The 24,902-nt window shown below is 41.8% G+C and overlaps 1 protein-coding gene across 1 annotated transcript in view; it reads left to right on the top strand.

The window, feature by feature from the left end:
• fam120c (family with sequence similarity 120C) overlaps positions 1-24,902 on the top strand; it is a 28,958-nt gene continuing 4,056 nt past the window's right edge. The window contains exons 1-16 of the mRNA XM_042004799.1: positions 1-1,520; positions 2,416-2,662; positions 2,748-2,830; positions 11,254-11,382; positions 12,394-12,496; positions 12,588-12,661; positions 14,047-14,318; positions 16,512-16,674; positions 16,818-16,901; positions 16,991-17,162; positions 17,267-17,516; positions 18,092-18,206; positions 21,279-21,488; positions 21,688-21,928; positions 23,849-23,984; positions 24,759-24,819. Coding sequence (XP_041860733.1) covers positions 1,005-1,520; positions 2,416-2,662; positions 2,748-2,830; positions 11,254-11,382; positions 12,394-12,496; positions 12,588-12,661; positions 14,047-14,318; positions 16,512-16,674; positions 16,818-16,901; positions 16,991-17,162; positions 17,267-17,516; positions 18,092-18,206; positions 21,279-21,488; positions 21,688-21,928; positions 23,849-23,984; positions 24,759-24,819 — 2,856 coding nt within the window. The 5' untranslated portion in view covers positions 1-1,004. The remainder of the gene's footprint in view (positions 1,521-2,415; positions 2,663-2,747; positions 2,831-11,253; positions 11,383-12,393; positions 12,497-12,587; positions 12,662-14,046; positions 14,319-16,511; positions 16,675-16,817; positions 16,902-16,990; positions 17,163-17,266; positions 17,517-18,091; positions 18,207-21,278; positions 21,489-21,687; positions 21,929-23,848; positions 23,985-24,758; positions 24,820-24,902) is intronic.

The following is a 24,902-nucleotide window of genomic DNA, read 5'->3' as shown; positions in this document are numbered from 1 at the left end:
TCTCTTTCACAGTACTGGGCCGCGAGGAAGTCGCAAGATGGCTGATGTCGCTTGGAAGTAATGTTCCCCTCTGCAACATGAAGCCGTGAGTGTGGAAGAAAGCGAGGGAGGCACCATCGGGCTTTTCTTTTTATTTTCTTTCAGTTACTTTTATTTTCTTTCGTCAAACATCCATCTCATTCCGCGTCGTGTCCGCCCCGGACTTGTCTTCGGGAGTTGACGCGTCAAATCACGCCGGGGACCCCGCCAGCAGCTAACGGCTAGCCACTGGTAGCAAACAGAAGTAGTCAATTAGGCGCACTGCCTCTTCAACACTTTCCCCCTTTCTCAAATCGATATTAAGTTACCGGTTAACCAGCAAGCTACTGCTAAACATACTGAAATTTCCCGGAAACATTGTGGAATAAATGTGAATAATAAAAATCAGCTGTCACATGAAAATAACTATTTTTAATCTCCTCGATCTAACATGATGTCCGCGACCTAGCCATCTAGCTTGTGGATTTATAACTAACGCGCATCTGTTCACATGCATTAATCAGTTAACCAGCAGAATTATTATTTAACATCCACCAAATCGCCCGCATTAACGTTACATTCTGTAGACTAGAATTTTTAGCTCGTGATAAAGCAAATGATGGGAGCAGTAACTCTGATTAACTTTATCTGGTTGTAGTTACAGCACTGGCCCTGCTGGCATCGTACCAAAAATCCGTGGGGATGGACACCAAATCGAGTAGCCGCGACCAAAACTGAGAAACTAGCAATAGATATTTCTGGATAATCTCCATAGTCAGACTCACTAGTACTCAGTTACCCGTTTCAGAAACTTGGGTGACCGTTTAGTTGTTTTCAGCTTGAACTCAACAGTTTTTCACCATATCGGAGACAAGTTAGCTTGCCTGGAGCTAACTAGTCTCTCCCGTTAACACATTACCACCACGGCGTACAGAGCGTACTCAGACCCGGCTCCCGGCCAGACACACCGGCTCAATAACACCGTCATGGGAGTTCAGGGATTTCAGGAATATTTAGAAAAGCGGTGTCCCGGAGCCGCAGTCCCGGTGGACCTCCTGAAGCTTATCCGCACCGCGGCCCGCCAGCCACCTCACCATCACCACCCACACCTCCACCCTCATCACCCCGGGCCCATGCCTCCCCCGCCCGCACCTGCCAGGATTCTAATCGACGCTGACTCCAGCCTCCAGCGCCTGTATGGAGGCTACCAGACGGATTGGGTGTGCGGAGGCGAATGGAACGCCATGCTAGGCTACCTGGCCGCCCTGTCGCAGGCCTGTCTGTACCAGGGTGGCCTGGAGCTGGTCGTGGTTTTTAACGGCACGCTGGGAAAGGAGCGCTGGCCGGAGTGGGCGCGGCGAGCCCAGGGCCAGCGGCAGACAGCGCAGCTGATAGTCAACCACGTCGGCAGCAAGGCCACCCCGCCTCCTCGGGCATGGTTCCTGCCTCCGGCTTGCCTCAGCCACTGCGTCCGCCTCGCCATGTTTCGCTTCCGAGTGCGGGTGAGAAAATGATCATTTTACTTTGTTACTGTGGTCCTGCAGCGTGTTTGTGTTCATTTAGCAGCTTCCTGAACTTCATCTAAGTATGTTTCTCTCAGATCCAGAACTCCATCTGGGACTGTTTCATAGTCAGAATTCCACCTGGGATTGTTTCAGAGCCAAAACTCTTTATCAGGATTTTTCCACACAAATCCAGAACTACATTTAGCTCCAGAACTCCATATCTGTTTCACTCATGTCTAGAACTTCATCTGGGTCTATTTAACTTGGATCCAGAACTCCTTTTGAATCTTTTTTACTCCAGTCCAGAACTTCATCTGGATTGGTTTCACTCAGATCCAGATGTCCACCTGGAACTGTTTCATATGCAGAACTCCCATTTGGATCTGTTTTACTCAGATCCAGAAGTCCATCAACAGAACTAGACTGAGAGACCGTTTAACGGCCTTTGCAGGTGTTTTGAGTTAATTAGCTGATTAGAGTGTGGCACCAGGTGTCTTCAATATTGAACTTTTCCACAATATTCTAAGTTTCTGAAAAACTCAGTTTGGGGTTTTCATTAGTTGTCAGTTATAATCATCAGAATGAAAAATCTGTTAGTCTGTGAGGAATGAACATCTACATCATACAAGTTTCACTTTTTGAATGAAATTACTGAAATAAATCAACCTTTTCATGATATTCTAATTTTATGACGAGCACCTGTAGATCTGTTTCACTCAGATCCAGATTTTCATCTCAGTCTGTTTCATTCAGGTCCAGAAGTCCAACTTGGACTTTTTTTTTAACTGAGATCCAGAACCACATCTGGGACTGTTCTTGGTGGTTTTTCTTGATTCTGGATCAGGATTTAGTCTGCTCTGAGAGCTGAATGTTGTTGGTTCTTCTTCTATAGGTTGTACAAACGTTGGAGGACCACCACCAGGAAGTGTTATCTCTTTACCGGGACTATGGATTTGCAGGTCTGATCGCTCAGGACTCAGAGTTTGCTCTCTGCAACATACCTGCCTACTTTTCTTCGCACACGCTCAAACTGAGCTGGAACGGAAAGAACCTGACCACACACCAGTATCTGCTGTCTGAGGCCGCCAGGCAGCTGGGGCTAAAAACACAGCATCTGCCACTGTTTGCTGCTCTGCTGGGTGAGAACCACACACATGATGGCCATATCAAACACGAATCCCTGCTTCTATCTGCTGCTTTATCTGTTTTTGTTCATCCTTGCAGGAAATCATATTTTACCTGATGAAGACATGGCTGCCTTCCACTGGAGTCTGCTGGGACCAGAGCATCCTCTAGCTTCCCTCAAGGTACTGAATATTTCTAAACATACAGCAGCTAGCTCTGAAAAGTCTCTACCTCCTGACAGGTGTGGTGTTTTTGTCCCAGCTCTTGGTTCTACTGAAGGTTTTACTTAAACATTTATAAAGAAATGCTGGTTAACAGAGTCTATTACTGAGCCCGTTTACATAATCATCAAAATCAGATATGTGGTTGTAATCAGATATTTATAGTAATCTGATCTGATGCGTTATATGCACTTCTGAAATATATTCTAAAAATCCATGTCGGCTTTACCAGTCCATGATCAGATTTATTTAGGAGGACATATATGTGTTGTGATTTCACTTCCTGTTATTTTCAAAGCTTCCAGATTTTGTTGAACATGGTGACGTCATCTGTCTTCCCGTTAGTTGTCCAGATCTGGGAGCTAATAAGCCTGCAAAATATACAAATGCTTTACTTTAATTATACTTCAAGAGGAGGAAACGATGGTTGCTTTGCCTTAAAAAAGTGTTGTAAACGGGCATGTTGCAGGTTCTGATCCGCTGGTGTTATTTTCCTGTTGCGCTCGACACTAAGCTGCCTTTAGAAACTTCCAGTACGTGCTGATCTGACCAATGATCTCATATAACCTGCCTTGGCCTTTCTCACAGACGCTTGTTTCAGCATTTTCTCACGTTCAGCAGATAAAGAATATTGACAGTTTTCATTTCTGGCAGCATGCAAGTCATCTTCACCTCATTCCAGAAATGACTCTTCGTTTGCCTCCCGCTGCTGCACGCCATGACTGTTTGTTTTTTGTTCTGCTTGGGGTGTGACTGCACAGCTTCCGTCTTTTTTTACGTCCATTTTAACATCTTTTTAAATTCTTCTATTAAAGGATTCTTTTGCACACGTGCAGATGTAAAAACAAAAAAATCAGAAATACAGATTTACATTCACAAAGATATCAGAGTATCGGGGAGAAATCTAGGTGTGTAAACTCAGTTTCTCATAATCCTGTAATGGCAGTTACCTGAGAAAGTATATCAAAGTTTGCAGTTTACACGATCACCTGAATTACCTGATCGCTCCAGAAAACGCACAGCAATGCTGGGTTGTCTAACAGAAATCCCTACCCAGGCGGAACGTCGCTGTTAGAGGGGGCATTGTTTGGAAGAAAAAAGCTTCCTGGTGGAGCGTCAGTGTTGTGTAACAAAATCATTGTTCGAGGAAGTGTTTCAGCCCAAATTTGGTGCAAAATGAAGATAACCAGAATAATATTAAGATAATATTTTAAAAAAGACATTATTGAATGAAAAATATCGAACTTGATCTTTTAGGGCTGGTGGGAGAGGAGCCCGCCTCTAATATTATGCTGGGGAAACGCTGGGTTTTATTAAATGTACGTGTGCAGGTCCCTGGTTCAAAATAAAACGTTGGTTGAAAAGGAAAAATCACAATAAAGATTGGTGAGCTAACCTAAATCTTACTGGTGTCTTTTTATGCATAATAATGTTAAGTTCAATATTTACAGTGTTTTAGAGGAGCTTTTAAAACATCAAGATGTATATCGCTTATCGGGATACAGCCAGAAAATAATCAGGGTATCAGTTTTAGACCATATCACCAAGCCCTAATTCAAAGTATTAAACCAACCAAAATAGTCCTACAACCCATGGGGTCATCAGGATGTTGTTGATGGGTTGTCCTTGAGTTGAAAGTCAAAGTTTAAATGTCACTTCTGGTGATTAAACGCTTTTACAACGATAGCTGCCATAACTCCTCAATAAATCATATTTTCATCTGTTACTAACCTGCCTCTGTCTCAAGTCTGTAGTAAACTGTAGGTCTGCTGTAATTTATCATTATAATAATCATAGAGGTGGTACGTGACCAGCGTCCGAAATGAACTTTCTGACTCACCGGCCAAGTTGGCCGGTAGAGGAAAAATTCCACCGGCCAAACATATTTTTTACTGGCCAAATTATTAAATTATTTTACACACACATACCTCTACACACGTTATTTTCTATAAAACTATGTTGTGTTGTATCCAAACTGAAAGTGGAAGTCAGAGCAACATTAAACAAATGCAACAAGAAAAATGGTTTTATTTGATAAAGTGTTGATGTCTGAATTCATTAACTAAAACCTAATCAGACTCCTCCCTCTCTACTCTTCGTGCTTTTACACAGTCCGTGAAGTCTGGCCTCCTGCTCCTAACAGTCCTTGTGCCACAGCAGTACAGCGTTGGTGCGATCATACGCCCTGATTTTTGTTTTTTATTTTATTGTTTAAAAAATAAACTTAACAAAAATTAATAAATAACAAATAAATGACAAATCAGTAATACTGAATATAAATAGCTTATCAATAATCATAAAAGCTGATTTATAATAATAATGAACTGATTTATACAATAATAATAAGTATAATTATTATTGTATTGATAATTTAATCGGCTGACAGCCGTTCGTAGTCACGTGGAGTCACGTCACGCCCATAATGGAGCTGTTGTCACCCTTCAGGTTGAAAACAGCTAAGCTAAGAGGCTAACATCACGTCCAACAGAGTGCTGCTGTGCTGACAGCGTGGCATGCGCAGGTGTGTTAAAGCCTACAGTCGGTGCGTGAGAAGCGAGAGGAACGGGGCCGTGAAGCAGACAGAAGTCGCTGCTAAATCCAAACCATCACTTTTCATTGTAAGCCCTGCTGATTTATCCTCCAGTCCACTGTGCTTTCTTTTGGCTGACTCCTGCTAAAAATCTCCACATATTTACCTACTTAATTAGCCTGAACTAAACGGTAAAGAGAACTGAAACCGTGCAGCGCATTCTCGTGTCACGTGCGAGTGTTTGCGTCAGTGTGCGTCGTTCATACATGCAGACAGCAGAGGAACATAAAGAAGAAATCCACCAAAAGAAAGATGGAAAAACATGACTAATTTGGTACAAACATTAACTCACCATTTGGCGGACAGCCCTCTGAGATTTACTCGCCAAACAAAAAATTTACTCGCATTTGGCGCCTGGAGAGTGTTAATTTCGGACCCTGTATGTGACATAAAAAGTTTGGGAACCATTGTCTTTATTTATTTTGCCAAGTCTTAATTGCTCTTGCTCTGGAGTAGTTTTCAAACTTTTTCCTGGACTGTACCCTTTTGAAATAGTTTTGAACTGAAAACTCTCTGACCAGGGAAAAACGTTTTTAAGAAAAAAATAACCCCAGACGTGACATGAGAAACACTAAAACTGTCATAAGTGGTTTATATTGTACTTTCTATTGATTTTATTCCTAATTACTTTATTACTCAAGGTTTTTATTCTGATATTTTATTTATCTCAAGTACCTTCGGCAGTAGTCCGTAGTACTCCCAATAGAGAACCAGAGCTCTAGATAGCCAGGAAGGCTGAATGCGGTCGTTGTTGTTGAACTTGTAAATTATTTAGCTCTTTTAAGCAATTCAGTGTTCAACATTTAATTGTCTTTTTGGTAGCTCTGTGGTGGAAGGAGAGACAGAGCAGGTGAAGAGCAAAGGGAAAGAGAAAGGAGCAGTCAGGGGAAGAAAAACGAAAAGAAAGCAACAGGAGCAGGTGATGAGAGATTAACTTCTTTTTTTTTTTACATCAAATGTATTGTTCTAAAACGCAAACATTAGATATTAGTTCGAACAATAGATGTAAAGTTGGCTGCTTTTGGAGATTGCTGCTGCTGTGACCCTCTAAACTATGACAATAATGCTTCTAATCTAAGTACATTAACACACCTTAAATGAAACATTGCACTCTGGATATTTAGGTACTGTACAGTCTACTATTATGTGTACTGCTGCTATCATCTACTATAACACCTTTTTTGTATTCTTGAAAAAAAAGAATCTTCATTTTTTAATTTACATTTGAACTGGACTCAGCTCAGGATGTCCTTAAAGGCTGGAAACATCCCTGGTCGGAGCGCAACCCATTCCTTCCCCACCCCTTCACTAACTCTAAAACTAAACGATGCCAGACCAAATAATTGGACTGAGGTGATGAAGGAATACCGAAACAGAAACAAAGACTTGGATGAAAGTAGAGTTGGACATGGTTTTATATGACCATCTCTCCAACTGCTGGAAAGCCACCACAGAATCCACCTTTGAAGAGGAAACCGACCCACTGCCTCCTCCCCTTGCAGGGTGACTACTGAATATAACATTCATGTTGGCTCATTCAGATAAATCAATAACTGGAATAATTATTTAAGAATAAAACCTGAATGTCGCTGCACTGTCATGTTGCCTGGCAACTGATTTAAATGTCAAAAGGTGCTTCAATTACCAGTTAGCTTAACTATGGGCCTGGTGGTGTCCTAATCATACCTCAGATTAATATTCAGTGTCCATTTCTTATCTCTTTCTCCTTTCTTAGTCATCATCTTGGATAGCTTTTTTTTTTTATCTCATCTCCATGATCTTAAACTACTCATTTATTAGTGTTTACTGACTTGGTATAAAAACTATATTTATTGCTGCAGTTTGTTGAGTCTTTCAGCTGCATCAGTGTAATAAGTAATTTCCCTTCACGCTCTATTGTCTCCTCTACTTAATCTCGTTCCATTCTATAAGAGTTCCACTAAAATCAAACTGGTCTTGGGGAGGGTCAAACTCTGAAATGAGCATCAGACTCACGGTGAGGTTTGTGTTATTCATTTAATTTCTTCATTATTAATTCTCCGTTGTGCTAAATCCGTGTTCATGGGATTTTAGGAGTTCCGTAAGTTTAGTTTTGATCTGGTATTCATCTGCATATCCTAAACAGTTACTTAGTGGTGGATTCATCCATTATTAAGGACAACACAGGACTTTTAGCACAGCTTTGTCAATACTATTTATAGTGCTTTTCTGGCAGACCTTTTTCATTCACGTAGCTACCATGGCTTGGTGTTTCTAGAAGGATACTCTTTCATGAATTTAACCAGATGAGAAAAATTCTGAAACTATTTGACATCAATAGGAAAAAAAAACTGTCTTAAATCGTACTAATTAATCAACAACCCAGTAAGCTCAGTTACGTCCGAGGTCTAGGTAGTTTTGTGCTGTAATGTTTTAAGAAAGCCGTTCATTTCCTCTTCCAAATGCAAGTGTGCCTCTGTTTTTTTTTTTATTTTATTTTTATGGCATTACACCGTACATTGAATTGTGCTGTTTATGTCACCACTTTTATGTTAAAGCCACGGATGAGCCAGTTAGCCTGAAACTTTTATTTGGCTGCTTGGAAACGTTGGTGCTACAACATCACTGACACCAGCACTGCTACTAGCATTGATCTTTTCTTCTGATGTTTTTCCCTTCAGACTTCAGATGTGATGTTAGATTTGTATTTAAACCTGCCGTCCGTGAATGGATCTTCTTACCGGCAGGAAATCCTCAAAGTTTCTGTAGCGGATGTCGTCTATTTCTTTTTAGAATTATGGCTCCGATGCACATGTTTACTGCACATTATTATAACACTGCTTTAATTGTGTGCAGGAATTTCCTGCATTATAAGAGCCGGGTTTGCGGGAATTGTTTATATTATGTGCGATTCCTGCAATCCCACAGTGAATTTCAGGCCCTGTTTAACTATAAAACATGAAATTTATCTATCAGATTAATCACAGCTTACAAATTAATTAGTCATGATTAGACACCATTTGCAACTATGCTGGAAAAAGGCACGTTTTACTGTATTGTATCAAGAGAAAGAGCCAATGCGTACAAATATTAAATGTTAACAGACCTTCACTTCGGTTTTTCTTTTTTCTACATTAGATAATCACTTAATTTGTAATAATACTTTAAATAATTAATAAAATCTAGACCTCAAAAAGAGTCTTAATTTGTGCCCCTGCCTGGCCCCTCATCAGAAGTTTTCTAGACCCGCCCCTGCATATCTGAAGTATAAATCCTTTCTACTACCTGTTAGCTACTATGTTAGAGAACGACCATGCTCTGATTTATATCTCAGAACCTGGTCAGAATTCCTCTCATCACATTAATGGTTCCTAAATGATCAGCCCTGTGTCTCCAGCATCTGCCCAGCACAGATGATTTAGGGAAGATGTCCCCTTCATTTTCTTTTCTTTTCTGCTATTTCATTCTCACTAGATATCTGAACCTGATCTATCTTTATTAATGTGTGCTGACTGCCTGCTGATTAGTAGATTTTATGGCAGTCACTAACAAACCTCATTAATACTAAAAACTAGGTCCCGACCGATACGGATCTTTTGAGGCCGAAACCGATTCTGATATTTGACAGAAAAAAAAAATCTGATTACCGATTAAAAAAAAAAAAGAAAATGTATGTTATATATATAAATAAAATGAGTAAATTAACTTCATTTTTGGTTCATTAACTCTTACACCAACAAAAATATGAATTACAGGCAGAACATTTTAGTGCTTCACAGTATTTTGTCTTTATATGTTTACAACAGTAGAATTTCCACAAACATGCAGCAAAGCATGAAATAACTGGGAAATTAAAATATATACCCTTCAAAAGTCAATATATAAATGAATTGTATAAATGAAAGCTGACTTAATTAAATATATCTTATGTACTTCTTGTTGATGCAAATTAGAAGTAGGTAAAAATACAGGTAGAAAAATATAAAGTGTATGCCTTAAATAAGCAACATGCAGCCTTCTGATGCCTTTAAATGATAAATTACATTTTCTTTACTCCAATTTTTCTTTGTCATGAAATATATCATGACAAAGATATACCTGCGGGAGGGTATCATATATGAACCAAAATAAAAACCAGGTATGCTTTTCTCAAATGCCAAAAAGATGTCATCTTTGATAGAGTTGTATTTTATATATAATGGTCACAAATGGTCTGGCACTAATTGTAACACATAGTGAGTCGCTGTTGAAGCCTCTCATGTTAGTATTTCCTGACAAAGTAAAATTAAGACATGACAGTGGCTGATGACAGACTGTATAAGTTTTCGGTGCTGCAGTGAATAAACCTCCTCCCCTCTGCATTCACATCTCTCCTCCTAAAATACGCCTCAACCTGCAGCTGACGGATTGATGATGTACTCTCAGATATTTTACATGCTTAAGTTTTTTTTGCAGTTACTGGCTACTTGGCTAATGCTATGATAGGTTGGGATAACAACGATGTTATTGCTAACACAGACGGGTGTTATGACTGGCCGTTTTTAGGAATAACTTAACAATACGATATGTATGAACTGCAGACATCAGCCAGTTCTTGATGTGCTATTACGGCTACAAGTCAGCATTGCAGTGCTCCAACATTTTACATGGACATCCTGTTCCATTGCTTCACACTTCAAAATAAGAGTTTCTCTTACAGCGGTTAGCCAAAACATTACAGGAAAGCACCTTAAGCTAATTTAGCACAACTTTAGTAATGCGGCGTAAATGAAAAGCTGACCGACACAACGAAGCCCGAGTCACTCATTACACATGGCCAACAGAGTTAAACTGAAACTGGAGACATGCTGACTCATTAATTTCACAACATTAGGAGGAGAAGGCATATTAGTACAGAACTGTGGGAAAAGCGTTGAAATATTTTCTTTTCTTTAAATGGAGGAGTGCGAGTGTTGAACCGTCTCACTGAGAAAAAATTTAACACAGTTAATTACACAAGTTAGTTACCGCCGTTAATGCGTTGTTTTTGACAGTCTTAATATTTTTAATTAATGTTTTATTAGCACACTGATTTTAATTATTGAGTAAATAAACTCTGATCAAAAATTTCTAATAAAAACTATTTTGAAATTGGACTTTATAGGGAAATGGGCTGCTAATCCAGGACAGTAAATTCTTAAATGTTTTTTATTACGATGGCTTTCTGGCTTTCTTCTGCGAATTCCTCACAAGCATTTGCCAGCAGTTGTTATTGCTGCGGTTCGTTGCACTTTTCCTTTAAGGCAACAAACTCATGCTCTTTCACGTGATGACAACCCAAATTTAGCTTTTAAAGTCACTGATGTTATGTTTGGCAGCATTCGTTCCGCCTCTGCAAACTTCAGCCCTGCATATTAGGCATGTCGCTGTTTTGCTAGTGGGACTTTTTTAATGAGTAAAGACGCCAAACTGCTAACATACCTGTAATGCTAAATGTCAGCACAACAGTGACACTCATCCAGCTGCTTCTCCGCCGACCAGCTCAAAGCTGTTGCTGTTACTTTCTGTGTCTGTGTGTGGTTGTGTTGGGCAGGAAACAGAATTATGATTCCATTTCCATGGTATCAGATGGTGTTTAGACAGAAATACTTCTGATGCTAGCATCGGTATCGGCCCAGCTCTAGAGTGGAGTCCCCACCTCTGCTGTAATCCCATAAATACACTCTTTATTGTGGATGGTGTCCTGAACTGGACACAAAGGACAACATACCTCAGAAATGTCCATCATTAAAATGTGTGGAAATGGTCAGTGTGAATGTTTTGATGGTGTTTTCAGGTGCGAGCCCATCAACTGGTGCTGCCCCCCTCTGAGGTGGTGATCAAAGCTGTCTCTGAATATGTCTCCTCCATCAAAGACCTGGGAAACCTGGATGCCATCGCCAGAGATGTTTTCAAACAGTCCCAGGTAGTCTGCATGCACGCTGAACTTCTTTACTGGTCAATATTAGTGTTGGCCCATCATTGCTGTGTGTTGCAAAAACATTAAAACCACTATAAACAGTTAAAACCGACATATACCATGTGTATGACTGTACTACCTCTAGTGCTGTCCTTGGGGTGTAAGATGTGTGTATAGGTTGTGTACTTCAGCGTATTATGATAGGTAGCTTAAATTTTAAATTATCCATCAAAAGTTGTTTCTCTTGAACAGAACACTCAACAGATGTTGTTTAACAAGTTTATGAAATAAGAGAATAGATTGTGGCTGATGCTGTTTACATTATAAAAGTTTGTTGTGGAGAGAAAAAAAATAACAATGATCCAAACAAGAAAGTCCTTTCAGGTTTTTTAAAAATTGTGCACGAGGGTAAGAGAGTCATACAGAGTTACCAGTATGAAAAGTCCCGACAGGTTCTCACCTGATCTGTTTAGTATAATGGAGACAGGTATACAATGAGGTTATTAGAAAGACAGTTTAGTCTCTTAATCAGCACTCTGGCAAACAATGGTCAAACCTGATTTACTCAGTATAGTGAAGGTTGGTCTATGATGGGATTAACCTGATCTGCTCATGACACAAGCGCTTGTCTAAAGTACTTTAGTCTAAACCAGTATTTCTCAATCCAGGTCCTGGGGACCCACATCCCTGCCTGTCGTAGACGTGTTCCTACTCCAACACACCTGATTCAAATTTATGAACGTCCTTATCAATTAATTTGCAGCCTGTTAACGAGCCATTCATTTAATTCAGGTGTTGAAGTAGGGTTACTTCTAAACATGCAGGGCAGGGGGTCCTGAGGATCTGGATTGACAAACACTGGTCTAATTTAAATGAAGGAATAATGAATTAAATTTTCTTCACAAGTTTTTATGAAGAACATGTTTTGGCTAATATTTCTGCATATCAGCACCAGATTATTCATCCATTATAATTCCGTTGTCAAGCAGTGAACATGATGGTCTGTTTGGTTTTCAGTCTCGTATGGAGGACAAAGTTGAGCGCTTCAAGAAAGCAGTGGAGTACTTCTCTGCTGCATCCAAACCACGTTCACCTAACATGGGGCCCTCCTCTTTCATTTGTGAGTACATTTCAGGATCATTTTTATGTTTTCATGAAGTCATCGGATCAGTAAACATTTCCCCCCTCTGTATTTATGTCTCTTTCCTCAGTACCAGGATTTGGACCCACTCCATTTGGGGGCCCACCTGGTCACATGGGACCGATGCAGCCTGGAAAGAATCAGGTGGATTCCTTATTCTGTGATCTTTCTGTCTCGTTCATGTGTCTGATTGCTTTCCAGCTCTACAGCAGAACTGTTATTATTCTGGATTGTATTGCTATGAATATTAATAGAGAAAAAACATTAATTGATTTCCAACACTATAGATGTATCAACACTACTTATAGGTCTTTAAAAAAATTTTTCTATTTTTTGACGCGAGCATAACAAAATAATTAGGGGTGGGACTCAAAAAATGTATTCAATAAATTCAAGGCTTAATTAGAGCACATTTTAATCACATAATATTTGCCCCAAAAAGCAACTTTTTTAAATTTGAATTGTTTTTTGTGGACAACCGAGTCACATAGTAGACACATAATAGACATTTATATTCTAAAGTCAACCTCTAGTAATGTTTGGAAACATGCATTTAATTGCATTTCAATTGAAAACAGTAGAGAAAGAAATGGCTAAAAATTAACAGACCTAAAGTTATGGTGTCACTTTAAGTACTTTTCTTTTCATTCTTGATTAGCTCTCCTCTAATTGAGAGTCTATAACATGTTACAGGGGGGGTACTGTATAAGTCATTTGCCAAAGATGGAGGAAGAGGAGCTGGATCACTGCATACACCTCAGCAGCAAAACAAAATGTTAATGACACAGATGCATTTAGTCCCAGTCCATGCAAACACCGTTTTCTCTGCCTCCTCAGTGTTTACAGACACATGGTCGTATTCATACTGAGAATCGAATTTTAATCTCAGTGGTGATCAGAGTTTTCAGCGATCATAAAAATGAAATGATCTGATTATTTGTCCTTTGCAGTTTACTCTTGTGCTGTTTTCAGTTGCAAATCGAGCGCCACCGGCGTTGCAGTGCTCTGCTGCAGACTCCTCCCACAGCCCCGACCGCTTTGCTTTTATTCAATGCGATTTACCAACACCTAGACTGAAATGTCAGGAATAAATAATCCACCAGCTCCCAAAGACACAAAGGGATAACAAACGTTATAAACAAACATAACCTTTTTTTTCTCGCCAAAGACCAGTGCTCAGTTAACGCAGTGAACAACCCGGGCATCACTTGTCACCATTTTAGTCTCTGTTCTGTATGATGAGTGTTGTGAGGGTGTTGTGAAGGACGTGGCTACAGTGCACTGTTTCGCCACCACAGCGGACCTGTGGTCAAGCCGCACCATAGAGCCGTATATAAACGTCTTGCTACATTTTATTGACGTGGATTTCAACGATTGAGTGGATTACAAGACTCAGTTTTTCCAGATCACATGTTCTTCCCCGTCCCAGACAGTCCCACAGCTTTCATCAGGTGGTTAATGTTTGATGTGAAATAAAGTGTCTTCCTCATCTTCTTCTCTCCCTCCTCCACTTCTTTGTCCAATCCCAGTTCACTCCCCCCCCAGTTCCTGGGTTAAAGCCACTCTATCAGAACGCTCCATATGGGCTGGGCTCCGCCCCCATCTTCCAGACGCCACAGCCGCTGTCTCAGGACTGCAATGACTCAACGCCCAAGATGGGCTTCTCTGATTGGTCAGCTCCGTATGAGTCCACCCAGGGGGGGAGTCGACTACCCAACCATCACACCACCACCCAGTCTGGACCCTCGCCATCCTCCTCTTCATCATCAGATGGAGATGAAGCCAATGACAGCAATGCAAAGTAAAGTTGTTCTTCCAGTTTCCAGTGTTTCCCTGGGTTCACAGCTTTGAGGGGGATTTGAGGGGGGGTTTGACGGGCACCCACACAAAGACTGGCAGAAAGATACCCTTTACAGATGCAGTAAAATCTTTTCCTACATCACAGGTCAGGGTTTCATACAAGAACTATAATCTTAATAAAAAGCATGTAAATATCGGCCTTAAAATCAGCACTGCTCAGTCATGAACTCTGTATCTGTAACAGCTAACCTACCCATTACCTTTACCATTACCTCCATTACCTACACATTACCCATTACAGTGAGAATATGACATGTGCGATAATGACTATATGATGTAAATGTGACAGACAGGCTCCGTCACAGACTTTTCTTTCCATAAATGACTGAAATGCTGTGATAAAAACCACTCAAAACAGAAAACAGTTAAACTTTTTAAAAGTCAAGATGAAAACTGTTTCATTCAGTAGAGTTGTCCTTATACTCTTATTAGTTCAGATCTCATATAATGTGTTGATGTTAAGAAAACCTAAAACAATGACAGTGGATTTAGCTTGTTTATCTGTGTGTCTGCAATGGACACGACGTTCTCAGTGTAACATTGGAGGAGCTGCGGAAGCTGGATGATTAGGGGGAAGCTGGAGGAGCAAGGGGAGCTAGAAGAGCTGGGGAAGCAGGGGGAGCTGGGGCAGCTGGATGATTAGGGGAAGCTGGAGGAGATAAATAACATCAGACAGTTTCATTTATAATAAAGTATAAACTTGTCACTGGGACATTGTTGGCCACAGATTCTACATAAAAAATACACAATCACATCGAATAATTAATATTCAAATATTCAAACTGGCTTTGAAATGTTGAAAATCATAAATGATTATTTGGTTGTTTTGAGCAGGTCTGAAGTTGTTTAAGTTGTTTACAAAGAAAAAAAGCAACAACAACGAAAAATAATAAAATTTTTGGCCACAAAGGTCATAAGAGGGTACTAAATTTGAGGGGGGCACAAGGGTTAAGACCAAGGCAATGAGAGAGGTTCCTGAATCGATTCTTCCACTGAGACAGTTGTTGTTCATCTTGACTCATTCCAAATCTCCCTCATCGTTTTCCCAACGTCTCTGGAGTACCAGCTCAGCGTTGGGGAGTACGCGTCAGACTGCTGTCCCTCAGCAGTCTTTGGTGTCTCAGATCTGGGAGGACATGCAAAATCTGCAGAGGAGACACCATCCTCGTCCACATCTGTGGAAAAACGCTGGATCAGCTTCACTGTTTTTCCTGTACAAAACACGGCGTTTTTAACATCAGATGAGATATCATCTAAAAAGATAGTTAATTTTTGAGTTAAAGACTAGATTAAAACTATTTTTCTGTGCTTTAGAAAATCCTTCACCCCACAATAAAATTAGTCTGACCTATTTTAAACCTATCTGGGCTCCCAAGCTGGTGAGGAGGTTAGCACCGCTAACCCTCAGCAAGAACATCGCTGGTTCTAGCCACTGCTAGGAGGGGCTTGAGCCAGGACACTCTGTGGAATATGAATGTTTTCCCCTTGTATGTGTGGGTTCTCTCCGGCTTCCTCCCACAGTCTAAAGACATGCGTATTAGGTTGACTGGTCACTCTAAATTTTCCCTGTGAGTGAGTGGTTGTTTCTCTCTGTGTTGGTCCTGTGATGGACTGGTGACCTGTCCAGGGTGGACACTGCCTCTCAATTGCTAGGATAGACTCGAGCTCCCCCGTTACCCTGAACTGGACTAAACAGTATAGAAAATGAATGGATGGATAAACACTACTATGAAAAACATGCATATCATGCTGGGAACCTCCGCCCACCTTACCCCAACTCACCTCCATCCTATTCAGCCACTTCAGTTTCATATTCTGTGAAATTCTTCTTTTTTGATGTGTCTGGTGCAGTTCTGGAGATTTGGACAAAAAGGTGAAAACATGCTGCATATTTTTACCCATTCGCAGCTTGATTAACGGGAGGAGATGAGGCGGTCCTCGTAGAGTTGTTGTCAGTTTCAAGTCAGGTGGAATAAGTCAAGGAAAGATGATCAGGAACAAGCATATTATATATACAGTTTCATCAATCTCAAAATTTCTGGGCATTCATACTCTGGTTTTGGCCAAACTTCTTTTAATAGGAAATCCTTTGTACAAGAGGCCCCTGGTCCTGACCATCTCCTTCTTTTCTCAGCCATCTGACTGACAAGCCCTCTCGGTGGGAGGATCCTGCTGGAAGAGGGGCGTTGACCTCTGGGGATGGTTCCCAGGGCAACGGGAGTGGGTCAAACATTCCATCACTGTTGTCGATGGCAACACGGAGTCACATGGACATCACTACACCACCACTGCCTGAGGTGAGAGTCCACCTGACCGTAGAGCTGTTGGTACAGTCTGCTTGTATCTTTCTGAACATGGAAATTTCGCTGCAGTCCAACTTGTTGATCCGGATCCAGAATTTTAGTGAGATTTTGCTTAATGCATTTCTCTCTCTCTTCAGGTCAGTGCTGAAGTTCTTCGTGTAGCTGAACACAGACACAGAAGAGGACTAATGTACCCCCAGATTTACCACATTTTGACCAAGGTACAAAGTTTTATTTTTATTTTTATTCATTTTTATCCTTAATTTTCTGCTGTCTCTGTCCCGTTGTCCTCACGGCTCTGTCCTCTCAGGGAGAAATGAAGATGCCAGTGTGTATAGAGGATGAGTGTAACTCTGAGCTGCCTCCTGCCTCTCTGCTGTTCCGTGCTGCCAGGCAGTACGCCTACGGAGTCCTTTTCAGTTTGGCTGAAACACATCGCCGCTTGGAGAGGCTCGCCCTGCGCAAGAGGACCCCCCTAGAAGGTAGACGCTCGGGGGGGGTCAGATCAACCTGCCGGCTCTGAGGGTGGAGGGGGGAGAGGGATTCAGCTTGAGCTCAGAGAGAATAAGCATGTGTTTTTGTTCAGTTCCTCCAGTGATTGTGAAAGAGTGGAGCTGTGGGAAGGCCAAGTCAGCGCTGACCCCAGAGCTGGTTCTGGCTCTGTGTTTCCGGGAGTGGACCTGTCCCAACCTGCGACGCCTGTGGTTGGGTCGAGCTAGCGAGGACCGCTCCAGGAGAACCAGGGCCTTCCTGGCGTGCCTTCGCTCCGACTGCCCAGCCCTCCTCAACCCAGCACAGGTCCCTCAGCATCTGCTGCTTATGTGCTGCGTGCTCAGGTATCTGTTCAGTTTGAGAGTCCGTTACCAGCCGCTGACTGAAGCTTAACTATTCCGATCATCAGTCCATACCGATTTATGCACCAATCAGCCATCAGTCCTGTCCTCATCGAGGCTGCTGAAAAATATTTATTCAGCTCTGTCCATTTAGACCTTCACTTAGATCACTTAAGATCATAATTCTGTATTCATCATGTCAATAACTCGTCTGTTTCTTCTTGTTTTCTGTATTTAACCCTGTTAGCTGAACTATGCAGGATAGATTGGTCCGACATGACAGCTCTGGTTGGTGGAAACCTGTGGGTTTGGTTTTTATTTTGGTCATTTGTGATTTACCAGAAACCAATTCAGTTGTCAGACAGTCAGATGGGTGGTCTGGTAGATTTTAGGAGGAGATCTCATAAGCCTGGAGCAGACCTGGAAACCTGAGCAGAATATGGAGCCTGTTTCTAAATCTTCCATCATTTTCCTCCTCCTACCTGACCAGTCTTTCCATGTCTATAATTCAGTTTTTGTTAAAGGTGTTAGTGTGTACTCCTGATCCTTAAAGCCGGTGTTTTCCTCTTTCCTTTCAGGTATATGATGCAGTGGCCTGGCGGGAGGATCCTCCAGAGACATGAGCTCGATGCCTTCCTGGCTCAGGCTGTTTCCAGTCAGCTCTACGAGCCTGACCAGCTACAGGAGCTCAAGGTGATATTCCACTCCTCCGTCACTCTGAGCTGATTAATAATGAATGTGTCTAGCAGAGTTCAGCTTCATCAGGTTCTTCAGTCTGATGGTTTTTATTATTGGTGTAAACTCAGGATCAGCTGATCCACCAAACATCTGCTGTTTATTTTTCACGTCTAACATCAAACTTCATCTGCTGATGATCTGCTGACGGTTAACTGGAACTCATTTATTTTCGAGCGCCATCTCCCATATCAGCAGTTTCTAAGGAAGCTAGCTTACCCTTTAGTTGATCTATGGACACTTTCCAGGCCTCCATCCAGGAGGTTTACAATCCAGCCACGAATGTAGTGTTTATTCAAAGAGAATTTGTGGTAAATCCTGTTGATCTTGACCAAAACACACACCTGTACAGGTGGGTCTGGAACTGAGACTCATCAACACTAAGGGTCTAACCTCAATAAGATGGTCTGGGGGCTGGCCTGAGCTGGTAGGTGAGAGTACTCGTTTGGCTGTAACCACATCTAAATTCCCAGTATTTACCCTCTAACTCTGGAGATTTGACGTTGAGCATGGGACTCAGGTTGTTCACCGGCCATGCAGGTTACTTTGGCTCCTCTCTGATCTGTGCGCTTGGTATCCGACCAGATTGATTTTAGAAGCTAGGAAGGGAATAAGCTTCAGGGACCTGTTTTAAGTTTGGACTAAGCTAAATGATAAGAACCCAGCATTCATAAAAGTTGTACCACAACCAAGACGTTACTAAGCTTTCAGTGATGAGGGGGGCTTAATAATGACGGCTTTATTTAACTGCAGGTTATATTTATTAAAAGCATTAAAGCAGGGTAAAATGGTGGTTACAGCTCTTATTTTTGGTAAATGGAAAATAATTAAAGAGCAAATATAATTCAAATCAATTAAAAATTCACTAAAGATGATAATCAAAAACAGAGTTCAATTGTACTTTAACTGTTCTAAATGAAAATCACAATAACTGATTATCTCATTTCTGAGCCGTTGCTGTGTGGGAACGTCAAGGTTGCTTGGAATCGTCTGTTATTCTAAACCTCTCCTTGGGAAACTTTGAGGTGAGGTTTTATCAAGTTGTCTGGCTGAACAACCCAGTAATTCCTCTGTGTCAGAAATATCAAAATCTCTTAGGCCTGGTACACACAACCATTTTTGGGCTGTTTTTGTCCCAATTTTGCCTCTTCCCGACCTCGGATGGCAAACGCCCGATCATCGTGAGATTTCCCTGTCCAATCATCATTTGTCTGAGGTGTGTTACGAGCCGATTTGTCCTGCTATTCCCCCCCGAAATGGATCGTAGTCGACAATTGGGAACATTGAACATGTTAAATGTTTCAGAGCCGATTTCTGAGGAACTCCGTGGATGGTGACGTGGTATGGAATGTAGCCAATCAGAGAGCGAGCTGGCTGGGGAGCAAGGAAGTAAATAAAGTCCATGTTCACGCCGTCTCCAGTCTGTTATTTTTTTCATTTCTATATTTGTCTGTTAACAATAGTCCCAAGACCACCATCATTCCGTCTTCCTATATATCCTCTTCCATGCTGAGTGTTGAGTTTTCCGGTTGTTGCTGTGGATATTCTTCTACGTTTCAATGTTTGTCCGGCTCGGAGCACTAGATTGTAGATGAGTTGCGGGACAGCATTGTCACGTGTGTGTTGTTCTGTGATTACATTTTTCGAACACACCACACACAGTACGATCAAAACTGAATTTTTTATCTTCACGTGCGAGTTCTCGACCGGATAAAAAATCTCATAAGATTAAAAAAAATCGTTGTGTGTACCAGGCCTTAGTGGTGGAAAAGTAACTCAAAAGTCCTTTAAATCCACAAAACCTTTCAAATCTGTGATCAAGAGTACTCCAAATCATAAAGCAGAATTTTCTATCTTGGCCAAAATATCCCAATCCTTTAGAATGGTGGTAAAATAATCCAAAAGTCCTTTAATCCACTATATATTTAAAGTCCCATTGTGAAAAGTATTCCAGATAATATATTCCAAGTGGTGCAATTCTTAGACAGTCGTGGGGATGCAATCCAGCTTTTGACTTCTTCTGAGTCCCTGAATCAATCTGTAGCACCAGAGAAACTTACTCTTCCAGAGCCTAGAGGACAAGATGCTATTTCAGCCAAATTAAACACTTTTATACTCTTGGCAAATCTCTGACCTCAGTTCCTTGCCGGAGACTTAATTTCCTTGCAGTTGCTGAGGTAACTGACATGAACAATGTTCTCTCTCTGCCGTTACCTGGACGACAGATGTTCACACACTCTTTGCGTTTGTCAGCTTCGGTATTGTACATTGATGACCATAAAAGCCTCGAACCGTGAAAACACCGAGTTTCTGTCTCCGTTTCCTGATCAGACCCTCGGCCTGCTGCTTTCTTTAGACTTTGTTGGTTCAAGCAGAGCTCCCCTCCTGGTTCCAGGGTTGCCATGACATTTACTTTCAGACTCATCAGACTGCTCTTAATGAATGTTAAGTTTGATCAATTCATAATCTAATATTGATTTAGTGATGTTAGTATAATTGTCATGCAAGAAAAATGCATATATTTCTAATACATATCTTGACTAGCAGTGATTTCTGCGCGTGTGTGTTTTAGTGAGTGTGTGTGCGTAGCAGACTCCTTCGAGTACTGTTAGTTGCTGCCTTTTACTACTTCTGAATGCTTTCTTTGCACCACCTGTAATGCTTTTTAATTTTTTATATGATGAACTCTGAGTTGTCCTGTACATGAAATGAGCTATAGAAATGAACTTGCCTTGTCTTAGTATTAAATTCTGTTTTGTTGTTTTGGTTTGTCGTTATCTATTGATACGTTCATTTTTACATAATTTTAGCTTCATAATAGGACAACTGAAGCTGTCCTGAAAAAAATATCTGGATGTTAACTGGGATTAAATGGCTTGAGCTTCTACATGCAGTTTTATATTTTTGAGAAAAAAAAGTAAAATATGTCTTGGAGTTTTAAGCGTTAACGAAGAAGTGCTGCCAACCGATTCTACCTTAATTTTTTCATCTTTCCTTTTTTTAAATGCCGCCATGTGTCCTTCCTGTCAGGTGGAAAAGGTGGATGCCCGCGGCGTGCAGCTGGCTGCTCTCTTCATGGCTGGCGTTGACACAGCATTATTCATCAACGATGTCTGCGGCCAGCCGTTGCCATGGGAACACTGCTGCCCTTGGGGCTTCTTCGACGGCAAGCTGTTTCAGAGCAAACTGGCTCGGGCCGGCCGCGACCGGGCCGCTCTGCTGGACATGTGTGAGGGTCAGGTACGAAGCCGAGTCTGCGCCTTCTCATGTTATTAACATGGCGAAACAAGGGAACATGGTGCAGTTTAAAACTGAACATGTTAAGAAATTAAATTAAATTTTCACAAGCTTAATGTGGATCAGCTGATGGATGAAGCTGTTATAGCAGACTCGAGATTTCAAAGTTTCTCTGGTTAAACTCTTCATCTCTGATCTGCAGGAGGAGCTGGTGTCAAAGGTGGAGAAGATGCGTCAAGCCATCCTAGAAGGCATCAACCTGTCCCGCCCTCCTCCTCCTCCTCCTCCTCTTCCACCTCCTGCCTTCCTCTCTCCCGCCATGGTGTCCCCGTTCTATGCCATGCCTCCTCTCTACCCACCCCGCCCCATGGGAGGGATCCCTCCACATCATCACCCTCATCATCCTCATCACCCTGCCCAACACAGACCAAGAGCTTTTCCAGGTACACACATTTTCACCTGAGCTGCAGGCATTTGTTTTTACGTGAAACGAAAAAAAGCAGAAATACCAATGTTTGGTGATTTTATAAAAGAAAAGTCAACCTGAATGAGGAAAAAGATGCATTGATAATCCTGACAATTGGATCGAAACACCTTGAATCGTGAGGCACCTAAGATGGCACACCCCTACTGTCCACCAGCCTACATCTGCTCTGCTCATACATGCAGAATTAATCTTGCCCGTCAGAGTTTTCCAGGAAGTCACAGAATCTAAAATCATGATGAAGACCACCTTTTAGACTGCCGAGTGGCCTGTTCTGGTCCACAGAGACGGGAAGACACATGATGTCCAAACATTTACAGATAAAACCTTAAGGAAGAAGCCATCTTATTGTTAATTACAGGGCACTTTACAGAAATAATTAGAACCAATTCATTGTATTTATTCAGTGTTCATACAAGCCAGTTCATAAAAAATAATAGCCTAGCTAAGGAAAGCACTGGATTGGATTGAATCTTGACTTCAATTTAATCCTCCATCCTGAGCTGCATGGCGGCAGGTGACAATGGAAAAGGGATAAAAAACTACCTTTTGAAGAAGAAAACAAAAATCTTCCAGCAGAACCCGACTCACGGAGGGCGGCCATCTGCCTTGACCTGTTGGGGTGGAGAGGGCAGGAAAGAGACCAACAGGCGTTGCAACTTTCATCCAAGGAGACCTGCTGAAAGAGAAGAGGAGAAATACAAGTTATTGATGCCAATACTGACAGGTTTATACATGAAAACCAAAGAGCAGAGATAGAAAAAAGAGAAGGAAGCACTCAGTGCATCATGTCCCTCAGCAGTCATACCACTGGGTGCGTGTTAGCCACATTACCACCGCGCTGCGGCCTTTGCTGCTACTTGCAGCCCTTTTAGTCAGTGGTTTGATTTCCACCGGGGGCGCCGCAGCGCGTATCAGAAGCGTCCCAGAAGCGCCTTGTCACGGCTCTCCACTAAACCTACGCGCCGAGTCTGGTTTTGATGAAGCACTCATCCAGAATGCGTCAAATCCAGCAGTTCAGATCGGGGCAGACAGGAAATCAGACACAGGAGCAGTGTAAAAGCTTCCAGTATTTTTCAAAATAAAAGCCCCTGTGGCGATGTGCACTGCTGAACCATTACGTGTTGAACCTGTCAGGGGGTCTCGGTTTCTCCTGTGATTTCGTGATCTCGAGGATCCTGCTAGGTGGACTGCAACTGGGGGCGCTCCACGCCTGACACGCTCCCGGTGTAGATTACTGCACCACATAGGTCGGAACAAAACCGTGGCACAGCCGTAACGTGGCGCACACACACCCAGTGGAAATGAGGAGCAAGCCTATGACAGCTTTACTAAGGGATGGCTCACCACCCCTAACTATAAGGTCACAATAGGTCTTCCAGACCTGATGTGGGCCTTCGCAAAGACTACAGTACCTACCGGCCTTACATAGATGCCACGTGAGTACAAATCCAGCTTAATATTAATCAAAAAGGAAGGTTTTAAGCTTGATCTTAAAGGTAGCGAGAGTGTCTGCCTCCTGAACCCAGACTTGTAGCTGGTTCCACAAGAGAGGCGTCTGATAGCCAAAGACCCCTCTTTGTCGCTTTGGTGGTGCTTTTGCATAATTTTGATACAGGGTGTCACTCATTTTATCAATATTACGCAGGTGTACGAAGGTGGTTCTAGAAACTTGTTTTATATGCGAGCCACAGGGCAAATCCTGGTCCAGAATAATTGGAAGGTTACTCACTAGAAGCCAAATCGAATCTATGGCTCAAACTGTTCACAGGTCAAGTTTTTGTTTACTGACGGGAAACACGGTAAACATCTTTGAAGATGAATTAATCTGGAGATTTTTCCAGCAGACGGATCTGACCTTCTTTTCCTCTCTGTTCAGGAATTCAGTCCATCCCCCCACAAGGAGGGAAACTGGAGATAGCTGGAATGGTGGTGGGCCAGTGGGCTGGGAACAAACCAGTTCGAGGGAGAGGGGGCTTCAGCATGCAGGTGGTCTCAGTAGGAGCAGGAAGAGGGTGAGAACAATAAACATTCTTTACCAATTTAGACTGGACATATGAGTTGGAGCATATCTGTGGTGTAGTTGATGCTGAACCAGTTTTTATCATCAGTCTAAACATTTCAGTGCGAGACATTTGGTAGTGATACATATCTTCATAACTTTAGTCTCAGAGGAGTTGAGTTGGTCTGAGGATATAAGCAGGAGTTGGTTAGGTCTAAAAATGCCTCTGTCATGTCTACATGTTTACATGAGCAACATTTCTTCAGCCAGGCTCGTTTATATTGCTTTAAAATCTGACGCCATGTTTTTGTATCACAAACTGATCAGTTTAGTTTTGGTCATGCTGTGACTTCCTCTATACGTAACTTTTTATTTATTTATTTAAATAAACATTGAGTAAAACAAACAGTGTAATACAAGTCACAAAATTTGGTATTATGTTGATGTACAGGTAACGTAACAGGTAAATATTCGGAAAGTCTATTTACATGCACGGTGATCAGAACAATTGGAATAACCCTCTGATGGAAAGGAAACGTTGATCAGATCAGAATTTCGTGTAGAAGTGGATTGTTTACATGAAGTATTTTTATGATGATCATAATTTAACTTGTCTCCATGGAAACAGAGAAATGTACATGTAGAGGAACCTTTGCTGCCAGTTAGAGGGTTGGCCACTGCTGGCAGCATGACACACCTGGGCCCATCTGCACTTACTCAGTGTGTGACTTGTGTTTTTAGCGGAGTTGAGTGTGAACTGCTCTCTGAACATGTTTCCTCTCTTCAGGAGAGGAAAGGAAATTCCAGCTAAAATGAAGGGAGGGAAAAAGGTCGGCAGCAGACCTCAGGTACGACACTCGGAACCAGAACTCTGCTCTACCTCAATATGTGACCTCGCCCTGTTTCCTCATCTCACCTTCTGTCCTTTCTC

Source organism: Melanotaenia boesemani, chromosome 13 (genome assembly GCF_017639745.1).
Source record: "Melanotaenia boesemani isolate fMelBoe1 chromosome 13, fMelBoe1.pri, whole genome shotgun sequence".
Taxonomy (NCBI): domain Eukaryota; kingdom Metazoa; phylum Chordata; class Actinopteri; order Atheriniformes; family Melanotaeniidae; genus Melanotaenia; species Melanotaenia boesemani.
Note: the sequence above shows the minus strand (reverse complement) of the source record. Positions and strands in the feature narration are given on the sequence as shown.